The sequence below is a fragment of the Megalobrama amblycephala genome, linkage group LG9, assembly GCF_018812025.1.
Source record: "Megalobrama amblycephala isolate DHTTF-2021 linkage group LG9, ASM1881202v1, whole genome shotgun sequence".
Lineage (NCBI taxonomy): Eukaryota > Metazoa > Chordata > Actinopteri > Cypriniformes > Xenocyprididae > Megalobrama > Megalobrama amblycephala.
This window is the reverse complement of record NC_063052.1, coordinates 33,745,656-33,771,382: the sequence shown is the minus strand read 5'-3', so window position 1 is coordinate 33,771,382 and position 25,727 is coordinate 33,745,656. Positions and strand designations below refer to the sequence as shown.

General features: G+C 39.1%; 2 protein-coding genes and 1 long non-coding RNA gene across 3 annotated transcripts; 1 reads left to right on the top strand and 2 right to left on the bottom strand.

Moving 5' to 3' along the window:
- Positions 1-1,856: 1,856 nt before the first annotated feature.
- LOC125275754 lies at positions 1,857-6,800 on the bottom strand. The gene is made up of 4 exons (XM_048203003.1): positions 5,646-6,800; positions 5,210-5,365; positions 4,747-4,842; positions 1,857-2,880 (listed from the first exon to the last, which is right to left on the bottom strand). Exons 1-4 carry the CDS (start codon positions 6,558-6,560, stop codon positions 2,560-2,562), a joined length of 1,488 nt encoding a protein of 495 aa, XP_048058960.1. The 5' UTR covers positions 6,561-6,800; the 3' UTR covers positions 1,857-2,559.
- Positions 6,801-14,652: 7,852 nt separating this feature from the next.
- Positions 14,653-16,443, top strand: LOC125275753. The gene is made up of 3 exons (XR_007186501.1): positions 14,653-15,308; positions 15,395-15,443; positions 16,070-16,443. It is a non-coding gene; the product is annotated as an uncharacterized LOC125275753 (long non-coding RNA).
- A 61-nt stretch (positions 16,444-16,504) lies between these two features.
- LOC125275752 (CMP-N-acetylneuraminate-beta-galactosamide-alpha-2,3-sialyltransferase 1-like) lies at positions 16,505-21,418 on the bottom strand. The gene is made up of 7 exons (XM_048203002.1): positions 21,281-21,418; positions 20,275-20,564; positions 19,564-19,757; positions 19,277-19,456; positions 17,847-17,892; positions 17,616-17,735; positions 16,505-16,907 (listed from the first exon to the last, which is right to left on the bottom strand). The coding sequence occupies exons 2-7, from the start codon at positions 20,557-20,559 to the stop codon at positions 16,743-16,745; spliced, it is 990 nt and encodes a 329-aa protein (XP_048058959.1). The 5' UTR covers positions 20,560-20,564; positions 21,281-21,418; the 3' UTR covers positions 16,505-16,742.
- Between the last annotated feature and the right edge of the window lie 4,309 nt (positions 21,419-25,727).

Here is a 25,727-nt window from a genome sequence, read left to right as displayed (position 1 = left end):
CTTCTCGACTACTGCCGCTTCTCTAAGCACAAGTTTGGTATTGTTTTAAAGCGCAGCATTCCAACTTTGTGAATATTCATAGCGAATTCTCGAATGCATGAGCCTGAACCAATGAAATCTAATTTTCAAACTCATGTTGATGTAAACAAAAATCTGGTGTGTAACATTATAGATCCACATGGTACAGTAGGTCTTAATATATAGGCTGTCTGTTTCATTAATGTTAATCAAACAATTGTGGTATCATGGGGAAAAATTTGCTCATTGCGACTCATTTTGCCAGCACTGGTCACATATAGATTAATCCTACTAAATCTACTAAAGAGCAGTGTGTCATTTTTATTTTTGTCTTTTGTTTTTGATTAACATTGAAACAGACAACAGCAGGTTGCTGTCACTTTAAGACCTAATGCACAGATCCAATATACCAGGGATGGGCAACGTCGGTTCTGGTGTGTCACTGTTCTGCAGAGTTTTGCTCCAACTCTAATCAAACACACCTCCACAAGCTAACCAATGTCTTCAGGATTACAAAGGCTACAGGAAGGTGAGTTTTTGTTTTTTTAGTCAGGGTTGGAGCTAAACTCTGCAGAACTCCAGGACCGACGTTGCCCATCCATGCAATACACTGTTACACATGTGACTTATTTCCCAAATGTTTATGTTCACATAACCGACTGTGTTTAAGGGAAACAGCAAGCTGGGCATTTTGACATATTTCTGTGGGTATTTGACCGTTTAGGCACGTACACAAAGCTCAAAATTCACATTGCTTGTGTAGATTTTCAATATAGTAGATTTAGTAGAATAATAGATTTTCAAATAGTGTTTGCCCTGTTCTGTTGCCATTGCCAGTTATATTTGTCCTTGATCAAACAGACTTATAAACATTAATCCAATAATGCCTACTGTATCATATTTCTAAGGCCTCTAAATTATCAACATGATTAAAACTTTGGTGGAAAACCTGTTGTGCTCAATCTTACATGCACTGAAAAAAATGTTATGTTGAATTTACTTAATTTTATTATGTCAAGGGGTTGCACGAAATAAATTTATCTAAATCCAGATATATTTTTTAAGTTGAGTGAACTTATATTTTATAAGTTGAGTTTACTTATATTTTATAAATTGGTTGTACTTATAATTTATACATTGAGTTTATTAATCTCTTTCAGTAATTTCAGATTAATTATATTCATAATTTTAGCTAAACTATTTTGAGTAGAATTTACTCAAATTAATTGTGCAATCAGAGCAATTTAATCATTTAATTTCTACATATTAAAATTTTAATCCAATATTTTTTTTTATCTATTGTATCTTTCATTAATATTCAGACAAATAAAGCAAACCCAATATTTTCAACTCTAACTTTATTTTTCTGATCCAAGAGATATTTTTGCTCTCAAACAAGAATGCCAGTAATGTAACTCAATAGTCACCATTTCTCAAATTGCTTTCTTATAACAAAATGCACTAGTATCATCCATTAACATAAAATACATTGTACCATTCGTAACAAAAACAAAACAAATGAACCAGATTAGCTGGAAGACAGCAAACACTGAGGAACTTGTGAGATTACATTAAACTGCAAACTTACATTGAGTCAATATTCCAAAACATCCTTAGTACAGCTTTAAATGTTCACAATAGTGGCTGTATACATATATGTACACACACACAGGAGAACTTTGGAGGAAAGCCTTTTACCACCCATTTGCAAGAGCACAACATATACAAATAACAAAATACACCAGTACTATACAGAACAAAAAATATTATAGTACAAGAACTGTCCACAGCTGCAACACAGTGCACTGAGGACCTGATGCTGAAATTACAAAAAAAAACTGCAAACAGTTACATTCAAAAAATACTGTAATAGGAAAAAAAGAATGTAATATAACAAAATAGATTTTATGCTTGGCTGAGGTGAAAAAGTTGGTGTATCAATATGGAAACAGACTTACTGAATAAAATGAAACGTGACTTAAATGTCCACTGAAGCTTAAGCTCCTCTGAGAATAATAAAAATAGTGGCAAATGAAAACATCACATCTGTGTGGAGCAATGAGGAGGCTGTAACATTCTTACATGAAACTAACAAGAAATGTCATAATTCCATGTTTTCCACATGGTTCTCCATCGTTTGAACTTTGACTGGAGCTCTTTTAATGACATCATCTCATTGTGTCCTCTTCTTATGCAATGCCTTAATGGCGCAGACTTCAACTGTTTATCTCAAAGCGCTTAACTTCTAATATTCATATGGCGTTAATGGATGGATGGATACATTTATGCTGAGTGTGGATAGAAACCTGGCTTATTTCCAGGATTGCAATTTTTATTTCAGGTGAATATTCTACAAAATCCAATGACAACTTTAAATGTTCACACCAGTGGCTATGTATTACAGTCCACCACTCACTTTGTTTTCAGTTTGAAACATCTTCTAGGGCTGCATTTTACATCATACTAAATGTTTTCTATCGCCTCCCAAACCAGATTTAAAAATACAGCTTAGCGGCGTTCACAAGAGCGGCTAAAGAAATCCTACAGTCCAGCAATGAGTTTGTTCTTTAGTCCAAGGACTTTGGAGGAAAGCCTTTCTCCATCCATTTTCAAGAGCACTTTTTGAATGAATTCATAGGAGTATTTCAGCTCTTTGGGGTAAGCCATGTTCAATACATAGATGACTCCCAGCATCATTGCACATGCTTGGGCTACAGATCCAATGTTGTCCAGAATGATTTCTCCTTCAACATAAACGCCAATGTCATCATGTGCTCCAATTTCTCCACCCTCCTTGTTGATGACATATACGCCCATGGTGGAATTCTGCAGGTCTCTCTGGATGTCATCTCCTTCGATGTCCTGTATATTTGTAGAATATAAGAAAAACATGAATTTATGTAATAGATTTTAATGACCTGAAAATTCTAAATATTTACAATATATAATTACACTGGTCAGTAAAACTATTGAAAATATTTTTGTCAGTTAAATAAAGGTTCATGTGAATTAACAAACCACAGATTTTTGTTTTTATGGCATTGTGAAAAATATCCAAACTTTTCTGCAAATGGAGCAGAGACACAGAAGTCAGAATGGATTGAGAGATGGACTAACACATTGTTGGTTTTGGTCTTTTAATTGAACAATAAGAAAAATAATGAATAAAGCCTGCCTTATTGTTTCAAGAACCAAACTGATGGTTTAAAATGTTTTAGCCAATTACTGAAAATCTCCAGTCCAGACACAGACAAATGTACATCATCCTGTGACAACATCCATGTTGTTTTACTCTGCAGGATTTCATTTCCTCAACATAAAGTTTGTCAGAGTCTTAATAATTATTGGATGTCAGAGTTCTTGAATGCACCAGGGTGTGTTTAGAAAATGGTACCTGCTTTGAAAACTGTGCAGCAAATTGTTGATTTTTATACAAATATTCTCAACCTTATGGCTACTTATATGGTTAAAATTAATTTTCTAAAATTGATGCTTTGGAAAATGGTCAGTGGTAATGTTAAAGGAGAACTCCAGTCAGTTTTAACATTGAGCTCATTTTTTTGTAAATTTGGAGTGCTGTCAGTACAGAGAACAACGACAGAAATCGGTGTTGCCTACACAGTGTTATCCTCTTTTTAAAATTTGCACCCTGTTGACTTCAATGGGGCAAGTTTTAAACCTGCTTTTAGCCTCTTAACATCCTTGATGTGTCATTACAAATGCCCAGCCATGTGAGTGATTCCTTTAGAGTGGACACGGGTGAATCTGACTGCAGCAGATGTGAAAGATATGAATAAAAGTGATGTTAATTCAGCCAGCGCACATACCTGTATTTATTTCCTGTTTTCGGTCGAATCGACAGTAGTCGATTGTCGAGATCACGCGCGTGATCATAGGTAACTAAACCTATGCGCTTGAACTCGACAATCGACTACTGTGGACCAAAAAAACAGGTTCTCTGTACTGACAGCACTCCAAATTTACAAAAAAAATGAGCTCAATGTTAAAATTGACCGGAGTTCTCCTTTAATGCATTTGTCATCAATGGGCTAAAACATAAAAACACCAGTATGATCCTCTGTAGTAGGGCTGGGCGATACATCGCATGCGATTGTCACGCGCATTTCGTCAGTAAAGCCGGTTCCCTGATTACCGCTAAATCACCCGCTTTCAAATGGAGCGGCATTTAATAAACAGAGCCGTAGTTCACTGATAAGCTACGCAATATTGCGTTCATTATCGAAGGCGATTCATCTGCGATATGAACGCGATATTGCGTGGCTTTTCAGTGAACTACGGCTCTGTTTATTCATTTGAAAGCAGGTGATGGCGATTTAGCGGTAATCAGGGAACCGGCTTTACTGACGAAATGCGCGTGACAATCGCATGCGATATATCGCCCAGCCCTACTCTGTAGTGACATGCTTTAGTGGCTAGAGCATTTTTCAAGTTTTGCATTAGTTGATTTAAATAAACAGCAGGCTTCCACACTATAATAGCTCTAGACCCCAAAACACGACAGCATGTAGACTGTGATGGGACTACAGCTGCCATAGTTTTGGTGTCAACACACTGATTTTGTTATGCATCGGGTTTGTTTTTGTTTTTGTTGAGTGCCCCTTTAAATTCATTTTCTTCTAACTAGTGGGTTAGTGACATTAGGATCTTAAAACATTTTATAATACAAGACAGTACATCTGACTGATAAATGCAATTACAATGACTTGCCTTATACTCCCGAATGAGATGTCCATCATCCTCACCAAGGTAGATGCAAAGTGCCTTGAGGACTGCTGCCCTTTTAAGATTGATGTCACTTGTAGCCTGTGTAAAAGGATTACAACTATTAAAATACAATAAATAATAAAAAATGTCTTGAAACTGTAGAATATTTCAAACCTGTGGTAACCTCAAAAATATATACACAATGACTTCATTATACATTCTGTAAATGGACTGCCTTCTTTAGCTAAAGAATGTTAGTGTATTGTGACTTAATTTTCATAAAATATCAGGTCTGAATGTGTAGGGCGACAGGGTGACAGTTCAGTCTGCATGGTAGGTGCAAATGTACCAAAAGGTACAGAACCTTGCCCCTTACAAATAATCAAGGCTGGCACTAGACAGGTACATTTCAGGTTTCTACACAGTGTATATGATATTTTCTACTAAAATGTAAAAACATGTTTACCTCTTGCAAGATCGCCAGATGTTTGGCTAGTTTTTGGCCAGAAACACCTCCCTTTTTGTTGAAAATAGATGTCAGCTGGGGTAAATGGCTGTCCAACTGAGCCATGAAGGTTGTTTCAAGTGGGACGGTTGTTATGCGCTGGAATTCAGCATTTATCTATTACACACACAAAAAACAACAACAGAAGACAAAGAGCACTGTGATCAGCCATCGGTGTAATGATATTTTGTAGCTATTAAATAGATATATTCTAATTTCCTTATATTAGGTGTACAGTGTGTTCTAGCCAGATGTATTGCTATCAATCAAGGGTAATGGCAAGAAATCAAAACTGGACCAGCAGCCTGCATCCTTATTTAAACCTTGCTAATATTTTTTTATATTTACAATGGGTCAAAGTGCAATGTAAAAACCCAGGGAGCAAGCATGTGCTTACCTCATCAATGTGAAAAAGTGCAGGCCACCTGGCTTTAAACTCTCCGGCAGCTGGATTTTCCTGCACTACCTCTTTTCTTCTGTAGGAGAATGTTTTTGACATCTTCTTTTTTACACATGATGCACTGTTTCTTTGTCTGACATCATTCAACATTTCAAGTCTGACATTTTCTAAGCTTTCATCCGTTTCGCCAGCAGGGTGTGAAGGACAAAAGTTGACTTCAGCCTTTTTAGGCTTCTTTACATTTTTGGCTGGGAGGCAGTCATCACTACGTTTGTTTTTCAAAGCATTTACAGTCACTTCTGGAAAGCCAATAGTTCGCATCTTTGTTCTGTAATTAGCCATTTTATATTTTAGGCTAATCATCCAGCCATAGTAACCAGTGGCAGATGGTTCCTTCAAACAGGGAAATTTTTTGATGAGTGCCTCTGCTACATCATCTATTTGGTAATTTTGTGGGTACGCTGTATACTGGAAGATCTCCTCGGCTAGCTTCTCTAAGATGTCAGACTTTAACCCTGGAGTAATCTTCAGTTGAGTGCCAGTTTCTCTGAAGCTGTAATTTCCACGTTGAAGCTGCACCTCTACATTGTATGGAAAGTGAGGAATGGGGAATTCACGTGGCCATGCACGTGATCTCAATTCATTGTCTGAATGTGGCAGAATGATGGTGTCATCCGAGTCTGTTGTGGGCAATGAGGCCTCTGAGGAAATGGGAGATGTTTGGTTGCTCACTGGTGCTCCAGATGATCCAAAAGTGCTGGGAGCATTCTGCATTACAGAAGATGGACTCAAACCCACATCATTTAGGGGGGTTAGAGTTAGGGTTGCCATGTACACCAACTTGATTGTACTTCTGTCCTTTATGTCGTGTACTGATGTAACATTCATGAAATCATTGAAGTCAGGATCCATGAATTGAATACGAAAGTCTGTTTCAAAGTTTCTGGCATTCCTGAATGGAGATCAAGTCTTCTATAGTCATCGTCGCCCACAATGACTCTCAACTTCAGATGCTGTGCCATTCTTCAATCTAATTGTTAAAGACAAAAAAAAAAAAAAAAAAAAAAAAAAAAAAAAAAAAAAGGTAAATCAACATTTCGTACTATTGTTACTTGGGTATAACTTTTTATGAACCGAACCAGAGCAGGAACATACCACCATACAATTCCAATCTGTAAATGTTATTCTGCACTTGAAAACAATGAATTTTTACCGTTACTTTCTTTGCGTGGAATGAAGAACACTGAGATATTTTTTTCTTTGTTTGTGGTTGTGTGGTAGTTCTTCCTTTGAACATGATATATTTAAACTGACAGATTTGAACACTAATTTGTATTATTTTAGTCACAAATGTTTTCCTTAACATGTACATTTATATAATGGCAACATGAGGGTAGTTTAGTACAGGGAGATGTCAGATGATTGGATTGGATTTCCCCAAGAAAATTCTTCCTATCATTACTAAAAACAAAATTATTCCTCCTGTAAGAAATGTTAGGCTGCCCTCTTGTTACCATATTTAGTGTATTAGTGTATGAACTCATGCAGCGTATGAACACAACACGAACTACCATAATCCAACCTTGTATCTGTATGAATCGTTTAAGTGTCACCATTCGCCGGCCTCCAATCCTGTAATCTGCCAAGGGGTACTGGTCCAACAAGGCACCAAGTTGAATGAGGGAGACTTCTGAAGTGGGACATAACTCAAATGCCCTAAAATGCTCCCTATACCATGCATCAAGCTTTTTAACAATAAAGCTCAAGCTTTTCTCCACTACAACCATCTGGATAACCTCTGCAAACTCTGGTAAGCCACCTACAGAGCCATGAACAACAACCATACCTTCTCTGTAGTTAACTCCATTAACAGACGCATTCTTTGTGAGTTGAATGTGAGTAATATCAGGGTATTCCAACTGCAGAACCTTCTGCACATCCTGATGCAAAATGTCAACAGAGACAGTTGAGACAGCTGAGACAGTCAAGCTAGAAGTTTCGGTTGTGGTTGACGCCAAGTTATAAGCAATCATGAACTGATGCTTCACCGCCATGGACAAGAGTACGTTTTTAAAGCAGCGTGTGTGACGGACCACCTGCTTAAAAAAACTGTGTTTCGCCTCAAACCTCATTGTCCACAACCCAACTAGTGGACCAAAAAATCTGATCATCTGTGGATAATGTTCCACAAAATGATGTTTCGGCATCATTTTAGACCAGGAAAAACCTCTTGTAACCTAGCTCTATGGTCACAAATCTTGGCTTCAAGGAAAGCAATGGATTGTGTTGTGTGCACTGGTGCAACAACTAGCTCAACGATATCTTTAAGGTCCAAAATGACCTGCCAGGCAGGTTCATCTGGGGGCACCAAATGTCCAATCAAAAGCGGAAGCAATCGCAAAAGACTCCAATTTTCATGCGCATTTCCTCCAATGCTTTTCTTCAGCATGAATGTCCTGGGAATAGCATGAGGACGATTACTTTTGTCTGTCCACTTGTAAGGAAATTTCTGAATGGACTCATTGAGTTTGTCAAGTGTGAAATACTTTTTTGAAATTAACAAGTTGAGGCAGTGTGCCAACTCAACTGGTAATATGCCTTCAAAGATGTCATGTGCAACATCTGGAGGGTAGCCTGTGCAGACATTAAAATGAGAAAGATATGAAGAGAAAACACACTTCCTTTTAACACCGTAACAAGGTTGTGCATTGTCCTGTGCTGATCTAACATGCATTTCATGCATCTCTTTGCTTCGGAGAGTAAATGTCCCTGAACTCACTTCGCTCTCCTGAATTTCCGACTTTTTTGCCACACAAAAGCGGCAAATGTATTCACCTGCAAAACTTTCAATAAATCCAGCAATTCCATGTGCCCCCAAATTGTCTGCTACAACACACTGTATTGTGCCTTTAACAAAATCTCCAAGCTGAGCAATAAAAATACCTTGACTTTCCAAAATGGCAAGATCCCTCAACAAGGGCTCTAGTACCTTTTCATAGCCATATTTCCTCACATCATCAGATCTGCAGAGTAAGGCCAAATAAATTGAAGACAACGAAGAATGACAACCTGGTGGTAAATTGCTGAGAGTCCAGTAAACGCCACAGATCTTGTGCTTTTTACGAGATGTGCCAAGTGGATTACAAATTTCGAAATCATCCACATAAAAATTCAACAACACTCGCAGCTCACCTTCTGACAAAAAAATGGTTATCCTTGAAAAACTGACCATCTCGAAAAGACTCGTATTTCACTTATCCTCTGCCCTCTGATATGAGGTGATTATCTAATGCTTTGTTAAGAATGTGACCATTAGTAAAAAGCTGCTGTAAAAACTTTAATAGTGGAACATACTGCAGCGTTCTTTTATCTTTGTCATCCAAGATATATTCTATGGGTTCCACAACTTGAAAATTGTCTCTGTAGTATTTTTTGCGCTTAAAGGATGTTGCCAAAGGACAACCTTTGCCAAATGACTTATAGACCGGATTAGATGTACACAGGGCCGATGCAAGTTCGTCAATGACTGACTGGTCAATTTGCAGGTTGTAACTATTCAGTGTGTCATGTATCACATTTCTTGTACTACACAAAGACGCTGTGCTCAACAAATATTGAAATTCTTCCAGCAATTCATCAATTGCAGCACTTGGCACATGAAAAATATTTTCCAGCTTTAATAACACTGCAGCAATTTTTTGTTCTATTATCTCTGGCTGATCCTTTGACTTATCTAAATCAATGTCATCAGACTGACTTTCATTACAGAATTCTTCACTGTCTGAAACACCAGGCTCTTCAGTTTCAGCTACACTAGTTCCCTGGACTACACCATGCTTAAAATCTCTCAACGTATGTAAGCTGTGCTTCCGACTTTTATGCGACTTGAAGGTGCTTGTAACGAGGTCAGATGTGGGAAGAAGGAGGCGGGAACCGGCGAACGTTCAACAAAAGTTTAATCTCCAAAATAAACAAACAAAACGAAAGTAATGCCGGCAGACCCTCGCGGACGTCTGCCGGCCACACAAACATAATAAAACATAACATAAAGTCCAGGCCTGGTCCTCTCTCGTCCTTCACTGTAGTCGCTCCTCCTTTTATGCTCCCGGAGCTCCTCCGTGAGGGACTCAAGGCCGGTGCGCCTCCCAGGTGAAGCTCATTAACACTCGCGCCACCGGCCTCGCGCCGTTCCCTCACGGCTCTCGCCCGCCCTGGTCGCCACATACCCCCATCGCCCCTCGCAGGCCGGGGGGTACTCCCGAGACTGCGCTCTACTCCCCCCCGGGGCCTGTCTCGGCGGCCGCAGCACCTGGGGGTAAGGACAGACGAGACGAGAGAAAGGAGACGGAAGCAAGGGGAGCGACAGGACGAGAGAGGGGAGAGGGGAAAAAAAAATTCTGGGTCCGGTTCCCAGACACACTGCCGCTCGGTCCTCAGCCTGCCGAGAGGCTTTTCCTCGCGGTGCCACATGCGATGGCACTGGACGCTTGGTGGACGGCCCGATCCTCGACCGCCTCCTGGCGGCCGGCGATGGCTCCTCCGACTGAGGGCAGCCGGCAGCGAGTCCCCCGTCCCCTGCTCCTCCCCTTAATGGCGGACGGCAGCAGGCTCCGGCCCACGGCGAACGGCGGCGACTCCTCCGCTCCCTCCTGGACGGCAGCCACCCCACCTCGTCCCAGGAGCACGGCATCCGGGTCTCCGTCCCACCTTTCACTAGGCTCCAGCACCACCGCCTCGGGCAGCCTCTCGCGGTCTACACACACTCCCGCGCTGCCCGAACTCCGCAGCACCGCGATCCCCCTCAGCAGCGAGGGCTCTTCGACAGCATGTCCCTCCTTCCTCCCGGGTTTCGGCACCAATGTAACGAGGTCAGATGTGGGAAGAAGGAGGCGGGAACCGGCGAACGTTCAACAAAAGTTTAATCTCCAAAATAAACAAACAAAACGAAAGTAATGCCGGCAGACCCTCGCGGACGTCTGCCGGCCACACAAACATAATAAAACATAACATAAAGTCCAGGCCTGGTCCTCTCTCGTCCTTCACTGTAGTCGCTCCTCCTTTTATGCTCCCGGAGCTCCTCCGTGAGGGACTCAAGGCCGGTGCGCCTCCCAGGTGAAGCTCATTAACACTCGCGCCACCGGCCTCGCGCCGTTCCCTCACGGCTCTCGCCCGCCCTGGTCGCCACAGTGCTGTATACATTGGATGTGTATTCACAGCCTTTAAACATACATGTGACTGTCTCATTGTTTTTCAGATGATGGCCTATGTGCACAAAATAATCATGTTCTGTTCCAAGTTCACTACAGCCACATAAATGACAGGAAAATGAAGTAAATATGTCAGAGTGCTTTAAGGTATTTTCGTGATTCCTTGACAAATGTGACAAAAGTGAATTCCAAGTCGTAAATACGCATGGACAATTAGGGTATATACACTTAATATGATGGCCACGCCCAAAATGACTATGTTTTAGTCTGTAATGTTTAAGAATTTCTGATCGCCTAGACACTTCCGCACCACAGTCTTTACACTGCCACATAAACTAGACAAACCACAAAGAGAGAAAAGGGGACAAAAATCAAACATTAGTGATGGTGTCGTAACAGTCACATCCAGGGCATGGTGATCCGCTTCAACTTTGATTACATAAAGCTATGCTCTGTAAAGACAACTAAATGTATAGTTTATTGTGACTTAGTTTGGGCCACGGAATCTCATATTAAGCAAACAGAAGCTTTACTCAACAGATTAAGGGCGTACTCGCACTCAGCACGGAACTCGCACATAAACTCCACTGTGCCATGCGAGAGAGAGCGCTTTTCTCAAAAGAGTGCAGTGTTTCCTAGACAAGGAAAGCATAACCGTGGGGGGACAATCGTGCTTGGGCACGGTACAAGGCAACCGGGCCTAGTGTGAGTACGCCCTAAGAGTAACAGTGTATCAGTGGCAGATTTACTTTGCACTGCTGTTAGTAATTACTGACACACCTCCTTGAGGTGGAATAGCCAATGACATAGGTGCAAAGTTGGCGGGCAAGCTTTTCCTTTGTCTTGTCTCCTAGCTGAATTTGCATAATTTATGACTATCAGATCGGATTTCGAGATGGAGTACCATTAAACAAATAGAACAATGCATTTGACAGCCATGTGATATACATAGGTGAATGAGACGTGGAAATAGCTTTAAAATGAATCTAAACTTGACATATAAGAAAAGCTTGTGGAAGAAGTTATGGTTTACAGACAAAATTCCATCATTAAAACGAACACTAGCACAAATACAGTCATTTAAACTAAGTCTGAACACTAGGAAGCATACATGCACTTGACATACGTGACGGGTACACTTTGGCAGTCATATTTTAAGAATAGCTGTACATCCAATCTCTAAGCATGTTTGTGTGTTTTTGTGTGTGTCTGTGTGTGTGTGGTGTGTGTTGGAATGTGATCTGGCACTTAGTCCACATGAGGGGGCCTTTGATGTCCCAAGAGCTAGGAAATGGGGCCCTCTGTTTTACTCTGAGGGTAACAAAGGTGTCAGAGTGTCTGTTTTTTTCTGGACCGGCCAGAGCCGAAGTCAGATTACAACACAGTCCAGCATGCAAGAAGCATTCTGAAGATTCCAGATTTTATTGACAGTCCTGATAAGTGTGCATATGCTACATTAGAGCAGTTAAAATTTGGTGCTTTGAGTACAGTTCTCTCATACTGACCACTGAATGTTCAACATGGCACCTCATTGGCAAAGAACTCTCTGAGGATTTGAGAATTAGAATTGTTGCTCGCCACAAAGATAGCCTAGCCTATAAGAAGAATGGTAACACCCTGAAACTGAGTTACAGTACAGTGGCCAGGGTCATTCAAAGGTTTTCCAAGATGGGTTCCACTCGGAACAGGCCTTGCAAGGGTCGATCAAAGAAGTTGAGTCATCGTGCTGTGCGTCAGATGCAGAAGCTGGCTTTAAAAAAAAAAAAAAAACAGACGCATGAGTGCTGCCAGCATTGCTTTAGACTAGATAAAGAAAATCAAAAGCACAAGAATATTTTCAAATACACATCAAACCGTTGATCGATACACTTTTTTTAAATATTTTCACTGTTGGACAGAAACCTTGTTCAAAATGTTACTTTTCAGGAACACTGATAGATGTAAAAGTGACCAGTAGCATTGGTTTATGACAAAAAAAATAAAAATTATGAAATATAATATATAGCCTATTATATGAAATATAATATGACTTTCATCCATCAAATATACAAAAGCAGCCATGTTGACACGTGAAATGTGTGGTGGATGAATAGTTGTCTGCAGTAAATATGTTCCTACTTGCGAAAATTTGCAAAGGTTTCTATATGGGTCATTTTTGACCCATGTGTGTAAAATTGATGTAGAAATACAAAAGCTGTGTTTGTTTATAAAAAAAGAAAGAAAAAATAAACACAATGATTTGTGAAAATCTAAATCAAGATATTTAAGGAATACCTGGAATAAATGAATGATAAAATACATTTATTTTAAAGATTCAGCAAAGAAACACTCAACCATGATTGAAATGATAGGAAATGAATACGGGTCATTTTTGACCCATGTTGTGCATTAGAAGGGGTTTTCATAGCTTGTGCATCAAAGGGTTAACAAAAGTTATCATGAGCGTTGTAATGTTTAAAGCGGGTGTCTTAACAAATGTCAGTAGAACGGGAGGATTTTAAAATGAGCAGTTAATTCATAAATACATAAGATCGCTGTGGAAATACAAGCCGGAAGTCAAAGGAAAAGAGCGCAGCGCTGAAAAGGGGCGGGGCTACATAAGGTCTATAGAGTGCCTCAGCGATGATGCATTTTTGTAAGCAAAACCCGGAAGCGAGTTAGCATTTTAGGACTTCCAATTCCAACGCCGTAAAGTCTATGGGATTTTTGAATGGGTTTTTGCTAAATCGCCTGAAATAAGGTCTGTGGTTAACAAAGCCTCTAAATATTTTCACGTTTTGATCTATGACATAAAACACACCAGTTATAACCCACTTCTGATTTTTTAAACCTTTACTGTGTCTTAAAATCGGCGTTTGCTAACAAATTGCTAAAAGGGACTACTTCCTTCCTTTTCATTAAAAACGGGACATTTGGACAGCATTTCTCATGAAAAAGTGGATAAGTATTCATAACAGCACAGATCATTATCAGTGAGCATGTTTATAAATAAAGTTGTTTTTTTAAATACAGTTTGAGGAAGCTTGGTGGTGACGACGTTGATCCGCGACCATGGTGTGCTGTAGTCCGTTTATAGCCTACTGTTAGCTTTTTATATCTGACCACTTTATTTAGGCTTCAAAATCTATAAATGTTGTGTTAACTTGTAAAGATTATCTTGATAGACAAAATGTGTAAGTGTCATAACCCTTTGTTAAACACAGAGCTTATTTTCTGCGATTTTCCAAAAGTCTATGGGAAAAATGCATAGGCTTTCAATCGAGGGAACCAGTGCGCCGCTAACTGTTGGCCTACAAAAACACGTCATCCCTGGGGTACTCTATTGAGAAGCACCCCAGATTGCGAAAGGCCTATAGGCCTTATGCAGCCCCGCCCCTTTTCAGAGCTGCACTTGTTGTCTTTTAACTTCCAGTTTCCACAGCAATCTTATTTCGTTTTAAAATCTTCCTGGTGTACTGACATTTGTTAAGACATCTGCTTTAAACATTACGCTCACGATAAATTTCATTAACTCTACAACAAGTAAATTCACTTCACCAGCTATTCCTTGACAGCGATACCAAAGAAATGTACAGAGCTACCGCAAAAACGGAAGTTCAAAGACAACATTATAAAGATGGTGGGGAGTTTCTCTGGCAATAGCTCATCACAACATCGTAAAATAGCCTAATGCACATAATTCATCCACTATATTGTTAAATATATAAGATTATACACATATCAACAGAAAATAGACCAGAATAACTGGCTTCTCCCCAGCTTCAGAGCATACTGATATAGGCCTAAAGTCCACCCCGCATGATGACTAGATTGGTTACAACATATTTGTGACATAGAGAACAGCAATTTCAAATGGCATTTTTGAGACTGTCTTTGGTTTACTGTAGTTTTAAGGAGAAAATACTCAGCAATGGCGTTGACTTATGAATTTACACATAGTTTGTCTTAAAGCATATTAAAAACAGCACATAGGCAAAACGACTTTAAAAATGTGATTTTCATGTTACATTGCTTTCTTGAAAGAACTTTAAAATGAAAGAACATTCCTATACATTTTTTTCTTTCTTTTTTTCTCAAACCTTTTGTAACGGGGCGGGTTTTCAGGAACTACAAGTCCCATCAGCCTCAGTTCTATAAAAGGAAGTGATGAGATTTGTTCTTTTAATTCCGCCCTTTTGATTTTCCGCTGACGATTTATGAATGGAAGTCGCGGCAGATCTAAGGTATGGCATTGTGATGCTAGATAAGTAAATCTTGCGAAATTATATGGAGTGATGTGTTAAATAATGCGTAGCCCTTCTGTTTGTATGTCTTCCTGTTCATTGAAATGAAAGTCGTAGCTGGTTTACGTGTTGCATGGTGGCAATAGACCAAAAGTAAGGATCTTTTGTGCAGTCACATGTCAAATATGGAACATTGTTGAGTGTTGAACACATGATGCATCGTTTAGGAGGTAGTAGTTTTATTATCTGATGATTGCATGGCCATGTGTATTTAACATGTGTTTTATTGATTTATGTTATTTTGGTTGTTTTTTAGTATTATGGCTGGATGGTTGCCCGAGTGTCATAAACCAAAATAACGGATGGTAGATGTATTATTTTTATTTTTATTTAAAAAATGTTTTTTAATGATTTTAATGTTTTCTTGAATGTTTTATTTCTTTTAAAATGTTTTGGGTATGTGACTTTTTCTTTTGTATTGTAAATATTTATTTTCAGTAATGGATTGTGTTTTCCCTTACAGGGATGCACGATTACCTATTATTTTAGGTTGAATTATTGTTGAGATTGTGTTTTTTTTTTTCTTTTTGGTTTGATGTTGGACCTGGCTAAGGGAAAACTGAGGTCACACCAAAGACAAAAAAGGACCAACTAGATCATAGTCATTTAACAGTGTTGACTTTAGGGATGCACGATATATCGCATGAGATCACAGAAAAGCCACGCAATATCGCGTTCATTATCGAAGGCGATTCATCTGGATATGAACGCGATATTGCGTGGCTTTTCAGTGATCTACGGCTCTGTCTATTAAATGGCGCTCTATTTGAAAGCAGGTGATGGCGATTTAGCAGTAATCAGGGAACCGGCTTTACTGACGAAATGCGCGTGACAATCTCATGCGATATATCGTGCAGCCCTAGTTGACTTATTTGTTACATTTGCATTACCCACTGTTAATATTGTTGTTTGTTTTGTTTTCTTGTTGTAGATTTCTTTTTGACCTGACTGTGGCCGCGGGGTTGCCTTCACTGGTGGATAGCGGTGGTGTGGTCACTTTATTTTTCTTTCCTTTTAGGTCTACAGTGGGATTTGCTGTAAGGAGCACGTTTGTCTGTATGCCATTTCTGTCTTCACAACCTAGGTAACCTGTGGCCATTGGCGGGTTTAGTTTATTTTTGTTTTATTTTTATTTATCTTTCTTTGTGGGTCATTGCATTGAAGGTCTGTTGCATCCTTTTAACATGTTAATGTTTGTTTTTGTTTTTTCGTAGTTATATTATTTTCTTTTGAATAAAAATGTTTGTGTATTGAAGCTTCACTACCGCCTTCTGTCTGATTACTTCCCTTTTTGGGGTCACGATGTTACACTTTTAATTTTATTTATTTATTTTTACAATACAAGATTGTGATCCATAAACTAACATTCCAGATGTCATAAATAAGTATTTTAGTAGTACATGAATAACATACAATATGTTTACAATACAGTAAGGCATTATAAATAGAGAAAATGGGAAATTCTACAGCATTTGCTACAGCTCTCAAAATATCACCAACATTTATATTAAATACATTAACATTTACTATTATTTTTTTTACATTCCTCTCAGACCTGAATCCATCTTGAAATCCTTCATTAAATGTAAGAACTGTTTTCTTTATCAATACCCTTTATATATTGAAATCTTGTTTCTGTGTACAAGTTGATACATTGTTGTATTTTCAATGTCTCCTTTATGAGGTCCGCCTTTAAAGTTAGTGTGAGATTTGTCAAAGTAATGATGCCAGGTTCCATCACTTTTAGCTCCAAACCCAAAGACATCCACCTGCGTAAAAGACAGAGCTGTCAGGAGTTGCCATTTCAGGGTGTTCTAGCTGGCAGCAATATGACACTGGGATTTAAACCGTGTTAAAAGCTATTCAAATATCATTCCATAACAGTGCATTCATACATGCGTTTCTTAATGGTGCATTCAGTATTTTTTTTTTTTCTCACTAAAAACTTTTACCCCTAAATAAATTGGTAAATGTTTTGAGATAGATACATAAGATAAATAGCTTACTGCAAAAAAGTACATCTTTTTACATTATTGAATACGAAGGTCGGGATAAAAAGCATATATGTAAACACAGAATAATGTTATTTAAAAAGGAAATTAACATTTAGGTTAAGGAGTGTCTATTTACACTAAGTGCAAATAGCCCGCCTTGTTGGTAGGTTGGTAGGAGTAGCGTTTATTTTAAATAAAAATTAAGAAAATATTTGAAAAGTGTAAATAAGATGCCTAGCTGGTATTTATTTAATAGTGGAAATAGGGGAGGTAATGTCAAGTACAACATAATAAAGCAGCATCCATTTATGATTTTAATAAATATAATCATATTCACTGACTTTGTTATTATTGCATGCTATTTTGTAGTGTAAATAGCATTTAATGAGCTCGTTATTTTTTTCTCTTTTAAAATATGGAAACTCTGTTGATAACATCAGCAATCATAAACGCAAGCATCATGAACAAGACAAACAATTATACCTGATCACAGATATGCAGGGCAAATACTACTGTAATGAAGCCAGTAGAAGGATATTTGCCATTTTTCTGCAGCCATTTCTCGTAGACGTACTTTATAAAAGCAGGGTGGAGGATCATCACCTAGACAGAAACCAAAACATTTATGAGACATACATATCTGCTTATTATAGGGCTTAACAATCAATCTCTCAATAACGAGTCTCATTTACATTGATTTAATGATATGGATACCTTGTTCTCGTTTGCCTTGATTGAAGATTTGACTCGTGTGTAGGTGCTGAGGAACAAAATGATGGCTTGAAGATATAGATAATCATTTGCTTGCTTTCATAATTATTTGTTTAAAGGGATACTCCACCGTTTTTTCATATTAAACTATGTTATTCCCTTAACTAAGACGAGTTGATACATACCTCTCTCGTCTCAGTGCGTGCACTAAATCGCTCTGTCTTGCGGCGAAACTTTGTTAGCACTTAGCTTAGCCCAGTTCATTCAATAGGGGCCAAGCAGAGAAGCTACCAAACACCTCCACGTTTTCCCTATTTAAATACAGTTACTCGAGTAGTGTAACTCGACCTAGGACGGTGACACAAAACAAAACGTTGCGCTTTTCTAAGTGTGTAAAATGGATAACTATATTGTATGGCGGAATACCATAGCAAGTGCTCGGGAGCACTTTGACTTGGCGCAGTAATATCTTCACTCGTGAAAAGTCCTCTCACCGGCCCCCGCTCCCTCTCATTTCCGTCAATAGAACCAACGTGACCTGCACCAGTAGTAATAGTTTGAGCAGAGTTGATGAAGTATCAGGTTGTAGGAAGATAGTTTGTGGACAATCATGGTTATAACGTGCATCGTAAAGGGTTGTGATAACAAGGAGAAGGTATATAGTGCCGTCATGTTTCACAGAATTCCAACTCACCACATACAGCGGAGAGCTTGGTTAGCTGCTTTGAACAAGAATCCAAAAACACCGTTGCTGTTCGCAACAGTCACACTTGCACCACCAATTGCTGTTTGCCCGTGTTCTTTCGCCGGCTCCGGTCTGTTCTGGTTCGTATCTTTTTTCCCTCTCACGGTCCATAAGAGCTAATTCCTCCTCCGTGTACTCGGGTTCAAACAGATATGGCTCTGGGTCTGCTACAAACAAGTCATAATCATCTACAAAGTCCACCATTGCAAATGATCTCTTGCAGTTTGCTAATAGCACAGGTGGTAAAAGTCACGTTGGTTTTATTGACGGAAATGAGAGGGAGCGGGGGCCGGTGAGAGGACTTTTCACGAGTGAAGATATTACTGCGCCAAGTCAAAGTGCTCCCGAGCACTTGCTATGATATTCCGCTATACAATATAGTTATCTATTTTACACGTTTAGAAAAGCGCAACGTTTTGTTTTGTGTCACCGTCCTAGGTCGAGTTACACTACTCGAGTAACTGTATTTAAATAGGGAAAACGTGGAGGTGTTTGGTAGCTTCTCTGCTTGGCCCCTATTGAATGAACTGTGCTAAGCTAAGTGCTAACAAAGTTTCGCCGCAAGACAGAGCGATTTAGTGCACGCACTGAGACGAGAGAGGTATGTATCAACTCGTCTTAGTTAAGGGAATAACATAGTTTAATATGAAAAAACGGTGGAGTATCCCTTTAAATAAACAGTGCTCACCGTGTGATGTGTCTAGTGGTGAATGTGCTTATGAGCCACTGCATGTCACGAATCTTAAAGGGAAAAAGCACCAGATGGGTGTTGTCCTCCAAGTCCACAGCGCTCTCGGGATACAGAATCCGGTGAGTGGTCTTGGACCCCACATCCGTCTCGTAACCTTTTGTCGGGCCTTTATTTATCCTGAGAGAAAAAGAAGATTATTCCTACACCACAAACAGGGTTGAGATCCACTGCTGTAGAGAGCATTTATCAGATTTATTCTGTGTAATAATCTGTTCTTCTAATACCTAATGACTAATTCATGGCTGTCTATTAGTTGACCATAGTGGGATCCCAGGAGGTTCCCAGAATTTCCCACCACAGCACAGGTTCTGCAGCGATCTGGACCAGCATCCGAGTAGTGTTCTTCATCAGGGAAGAGAGAAAACAACTGGTCCACCACCTCTGTGTAGTTGACTCTGAACCTTGACGGTTGTAGACCCTGTACAAATATTTAAAGAGATACAAATTAGCATCAAGACAACAATCTTGTCATGCAAAGACCATCAAGATAGGATGATTTTATTTTCATTTTTACATCAGGACATTCCTCAATTGGCTGTATACTTTTAGTTTGCTTAACTTCCTGATTTTCATCAGGATGAATCTCTGAAAATGTAGAAAGTACGCAGTAATTATTTTGCCACAGAATATGTAAAATGAAAAGAACTTCTCATAAATCGAAAACTGCCATTGTAAAATATTTCCAGCTGGTTGAACTTAGAAACCTGCTGCCATAAAAACTGAAGATAACCTTTGTTTCAACATTAACTTGAGTTCAAAACTTGTCATAGCAATTGGAGTTAAAGAGAAGAAATAAGTTAACTTATTTGGGGCTATCACATTTTACAGTATGAAATATTCACAAACACACATTTTATATATATATATGAAAATAGACTATTTATTTAGTTTACAGTCAATCATAGGACCCTGCCTTTAATATTTTAAAGTCTTACCCTCCACCATTTGTATGCGTCTCTATGTAGCAAGCTGTTTCTTCTGCTGAGCAGGGCTGGAATGGTGGGATTGTAACGATAAACGAACCAGTCATCGTCCATAAATCCCATGATGCAAGTTTTACAGGAGCATGAAGGTTCGAAGATTAAATCATCAAATGAGTATATGGTATCGTCCATCGGGGCGTTTTGAGTGTACAGAAGAAAGATGGTCATGAAACTTAAAGGCAAGATGATGGAGCGAGACGTCAGTCTGCTGAAGACTCTCATATTCTGCGTGCGCATTTTCCCTGGACAAATAAAGTTTTGTTAGCCTACTAAAAATACAGAAATACGTCAATTTTTCCATTTTAATCTTTTGATACATGATTTTCATTATAGCGGCATAGCTTTAAATGACAGTAGTCTTTGTGTGGCTAAAGTTCAAACCACCGCACTGTAAAAATGTCATCATCATAATCATGCATAACCTGTCGTCACGGTTATCTCCTTTCTGCGTGAATTTGTAATTAAATTCAAAGTAATAGTAAAAGTGCAATGTAACTTCGACACCGCTTTGGTTGGACTCAAAACAACAACAACAACAACAACAACAAAACGCATCATTGATTTCAGAATGCGTCTTTTGGTGGGATAATTGAGTAGCCTATATAGTTTTGACGTGAATAAGACTTTTATTTTATTTTACTTCATTATTTAATAATACATCAGAGGGTTAATTAATTAATTTGTTTCAGATAGCCAGATATAATTTCGGTTAAACATTGAAAACATAAAACAATATTGAAGAAGAAGAAAAAAAGATTTAAAGCAGTTTCACCAACAGAAGTGTCCAATACGGGACTGTTTGACACGGAATTGTTTAATATACTATCACAATATTTTATAAATGTTACATTTCAGAGGCAAAAACGTTAACTTGATTATACTGATCGAATTTAAGTGCAAATTGACTCTGATATATAAGACAAAATTAAATTACCATAGTATAAAAGGGGAAACTTACCAAATTGATAAGAAGATCAGGTTGACAGGTTTTAGTGAAGTCTGTATAATTATATTATGGGCAAGAAATATACTCAGCAAAATGTTTTATTTCTTGTCATCTGAATCTTTAAAGAATGAGTGCTCCTCCCCAAACCAAAGAGGACTTCATGTTTGTTCCTCAACTAGTGGGACTGGTTTTACCCAAGCGGCAACCTGCCCCAGTTTCTCGTGAAGCCAATACTAAAGTAACTTAAGGCGAGACACCCCAGGTGAATAGGGTAAAAAAATTAACTTATAGATATCACCATACTACCCCAGCTGATTGATTACATTAAAAATTGCAAACATTTTTTGTATTACAAGTTTTCTAAAATGTTATGTTTAAATATGCAAATGAGCTGTTATCTAATTAAATATGCACTAATTTGCATACATTTCTAGAACAAAAATCTGAATATTGGATGACGTCAAGTTCAAAATTCTTGTTTAATTTTTTGGACATATTAAATTCAAAGGCTTTTACAGAGGACATTTTGGATATCTCTTTTTATCACTCCATAAATCAGAAAATACTATCAACAGCCAGAAAAAAAAATATTTTCACCATTTTTTTAGGAATAAAATGTTGTATAAAATCAGGCAAATTATATATCAACAAATCCCTCTGTAAAAACCTTCAGAATATAGATAGGAATAAAACTGTAAAGTTTGGTCTATATAAGTTCTGCCGAAGTGGAGATTTCTGACTCAGAGCAGAAGAAAAAACTCATTTTGAGAAAACGGCCTTTAAAGATGTTTACTGTAATTGAAATCTATAGACTCAAATAGATAAAGTGCTATAAAATATACACTTAAAAGTGTATTTTGAATGTTTTCTTTCCACCAGTCTGAAAAAACACTTTATGAAAAGCCAAAAAGTGCAAAATCTCAAAATTGACAGGTGTAGTGTCTCCCCTTAAACTGCGATTCATCGACTGGCCGCTAGGGACAGGCTGCAAAAGGGAGCAGAATCTCATTGACCATCATGTTAAAACAGCCAAGTTTACAGCAGAAAAAAACATGTTTACACTCTGGTTCACATTGTGTTTTGGTCTATACTGCTAATTTTGTCCTTCATGACAACTCTGAGGGGGGTGAATTTTTTTATAACTCAACCGTTTAAATTATATTAAACCTTAAAGTTCTGCACAATTAAGGGCGTGGTCACTTGAGTGACAGGTGTATTGGCGCTGCTGTCTGTGAGCCGTCATGTTACCTCAGCTAATTCCAGCCGCTGAATTTGGCATCTCAGCCGTATTTGTGCCTTTTTTCTGGATTATTTTATACAATATATGGCTTGCCGCATACTTGAGACAGCTGCCAGTCTGTGTACATGTGCTCGCATGCGGAACACACGTTGTTGGATCGTCGTGGCATTGGCTAAAAGTTTTGTTCCTGAGATTTACTACAATGAATGACAATACCAGGAGGATATACAACTCCGACAGCACTGCTTGGATATTATAACTAAAACTGCTGCACTATTTTGAAAAATTATACTTTGGACACGTGCTCATTAGTTTGAGAGAACATTTGAGAGTTATACAGATATCTGGTACTGTACGTATAGAGTTTTACATTATAAACGATGCTCAGATTGCATCCTTTACCCAAGTGCAACGTATTGGATTCATCTCGCGATCTCTTTTTCATTAAAGGTATGAAGTCCCAGTTGATTTTTTTGTGTTATTTGCACACCCCACACAAATTAATTAGCCTACTGGTGTTAGAGCATCTAACGTTATAACGTTATCTTAAAAATCACCATAGATTGACAGTAAAACTTTAGTACTTTCTAATGGTATTGTTATCTTTATTAATATTTTAGATAGTATCTAAGATAGATATGCTAGGCGGCGTGGTTTCAGCAACAAGTCGCATGGGCTCCAACTACATCCCGCCTCTTTGCCCATTTTCAGTTATCCGTGAGTGACGTGCGGTCACGTGCAGCTAAGATGGCCGTGGCCTCATTTACGCATAGACAGTAAAAGAAATGGACACAGCGACCCCATTGGAACTCAATTGAGAGAAGTGAAGCCCATTTTTAGCGATTTTTAGCACTTCCGTTTCTGACGTGCAGACTCAAACTAAGCTTGATGACGTCCGCAACCTGTCTGACAGATGTAAATCTTCTAGTAGCTGTGCGTGCAAACTGCCATCGTTAATCTTGCAGAGACGGCGAGCTTGAGCGGGGAGTTCTTTGGCGTGAGTGAGCAGGAGTAAGTATTCTGATTAATTATTTTGTATAGCAGGGACGTGCACAGGGGGGTTGCTCAGGTTGCCCGGGCAACTGCCCATATGCCCTTCTCGACTCAAGTTGCTCTTCCAAGGTGGGAAAAAAAGAAATAAAAAATCGTACAATGGATACAGAATTTCACGTAGGCCTAGATAAATAAAAAAAATCGCACAGCCTCATTCACTTCCATATTCGGGCACCCGTCCGAAAGTGAAAGTCAGTAGGGAAAGGGCAAACTCTGTTTACGTGGCTGCAGCGCTGCACGCGACCGGCACCTGAGCTGAGCCTGCATGAGCGGCACTAGAAGGAGATTGTCGCGGTTGTCGGGTGAGACGACTTAACGTTGTCGGAAAGGTGAGTAAGGTTATAATCGTTAACGAAAACGAACGAAAAAAACGAAAAGTAGGTGGGGAAAAAACATCGTCGTTAACTGAAATAAAAATAAAAACGAGGCATTACAAAAAAACGATAACTAACCAAAACTGTAATGTGTGTTTGGCAAAACTAACTAAAATAAAATTATAGCTTAAATGTCCTTAGTTTTCGTCTTTGTCAATGTCTTTCATAGAGCAAACGTTCAGCTGCATTTCATTTCCCTGCGTCTCTCACTCACGCGTCTCTCACATACTCGCGTCTCGCGCGCGCACAGCCCCTCCATGAGAACGAGTATTGGAAGCAAGTTCGCGAAAGGTTGGTATCTCGTGAAAACCTTTACTCAATCACACATTAAAAAGTGGTATAAAAATATTTTTAATTCTGAATATAATTTTGTCAGTGTGTTAATGTCGACCTGAGAAGCGATTGCTACTTTAGAAAGTTAACTAGACGCAAGTTTGAGGTAAAATGCACTTGGGTTGTCGATGTCAAAACACTATTTAAGCTGTGATTCAAGTAAGGAATAATTGACGACGGGCCGTTGAATTATTAGAAAAATAATGCACACCTGAGGTGGTGATTCGGTCACGACTCGAAGCGGAGTCAATTATTCCGCTTATACCACGGTTATTCTCAGTCCTTCATATAGCCCGTGAGGGGGGGTGTTGGTAGGGGAGTGCCCTTTTTTTAGGTCAGAGCAACTGCCCCTCAAAATTCCTGTGCACGTCCCTGTTGTATAGTATTTTAAAATGTAACGCCAGTACGCCATATTAAGATAATCACCCCGATTGCCTGCGAGCTTCTCCTCCTGTCTCTACGGTAATTTCTCTACTGTGCGACAGAGAGTCGAGTGGTTATGACGCAATCGTTAGCCTATTTTTACAAAAACTGTTTCTACGGGGCCATAATGTAACATAGAAGGTAATGGAGCCCTTTATACATTGTTGTGTATCTTTAGAAATAAATAATGGACAAATGGAGTCTTTAAACGCCTCAGATGTAAAGTTATTCACTGTCAAAGTGACGCCAAAATGAATGGGAGTCAATGGGGATGCTAACGCAAGTGAAGTTCTGCTACAAGATGGCGGCACCCGGCCGACTTCAACTTCCGGTCGACTTCCTTGGGCACTGCATTTACGCAATCAAAAATGCTGTTCAGAACTCTATGGGTGACGTCACGGACACTACGTCCATATTTTTTTACAGTCTATGGTCGCAACAAGGCAAGCAAACCAAGCAATTGCTTGGGGCCCCGAGCTGGCCTGGGGCCCCAAGACAACGACTGTTTAAGAATAAAATGCAACGACACTGTGTGAGCGCCCCTTTGATCGTCAATGCAGTAAAGTGCAATGACACTGTTATCGGGATCCCCTTCAAGGGGGCCCCTCTCAGTAGTTGCTGACAGCAGCCGGCCAACCACGTGATCTCTGCTGCCGGCAAAATACAAACCTCCTCGGCAGTCATGAAGCGGAATTATGCTTCAGGAAGCCAGAAGAGAAAGAAGAGAAAGGAAGAGGAGGATAAGAAAAAAACAAGATAGTGGTAAGTGATAAATTACACCGGATAAAATAGCTCTAGTTGTCAGTCTTGTACAAATGGTGTAATTTTGCAGCCGGTAGGCTAGTAAAAATATGTTTATGTTAGCTAACGTTACCTGCCTGACGGCAAATGCTGCTTGTAACGAACAGTTAGTGCAACTTTTTTTTTTTCGAACGGACGGAATATGGTTACTGTAATATGTTTTTTAACGGAATAAGGAAGACGCAGATCTGTTCCAGAATCACTGTTTATCGTATTTAATGACATGACATTGCTG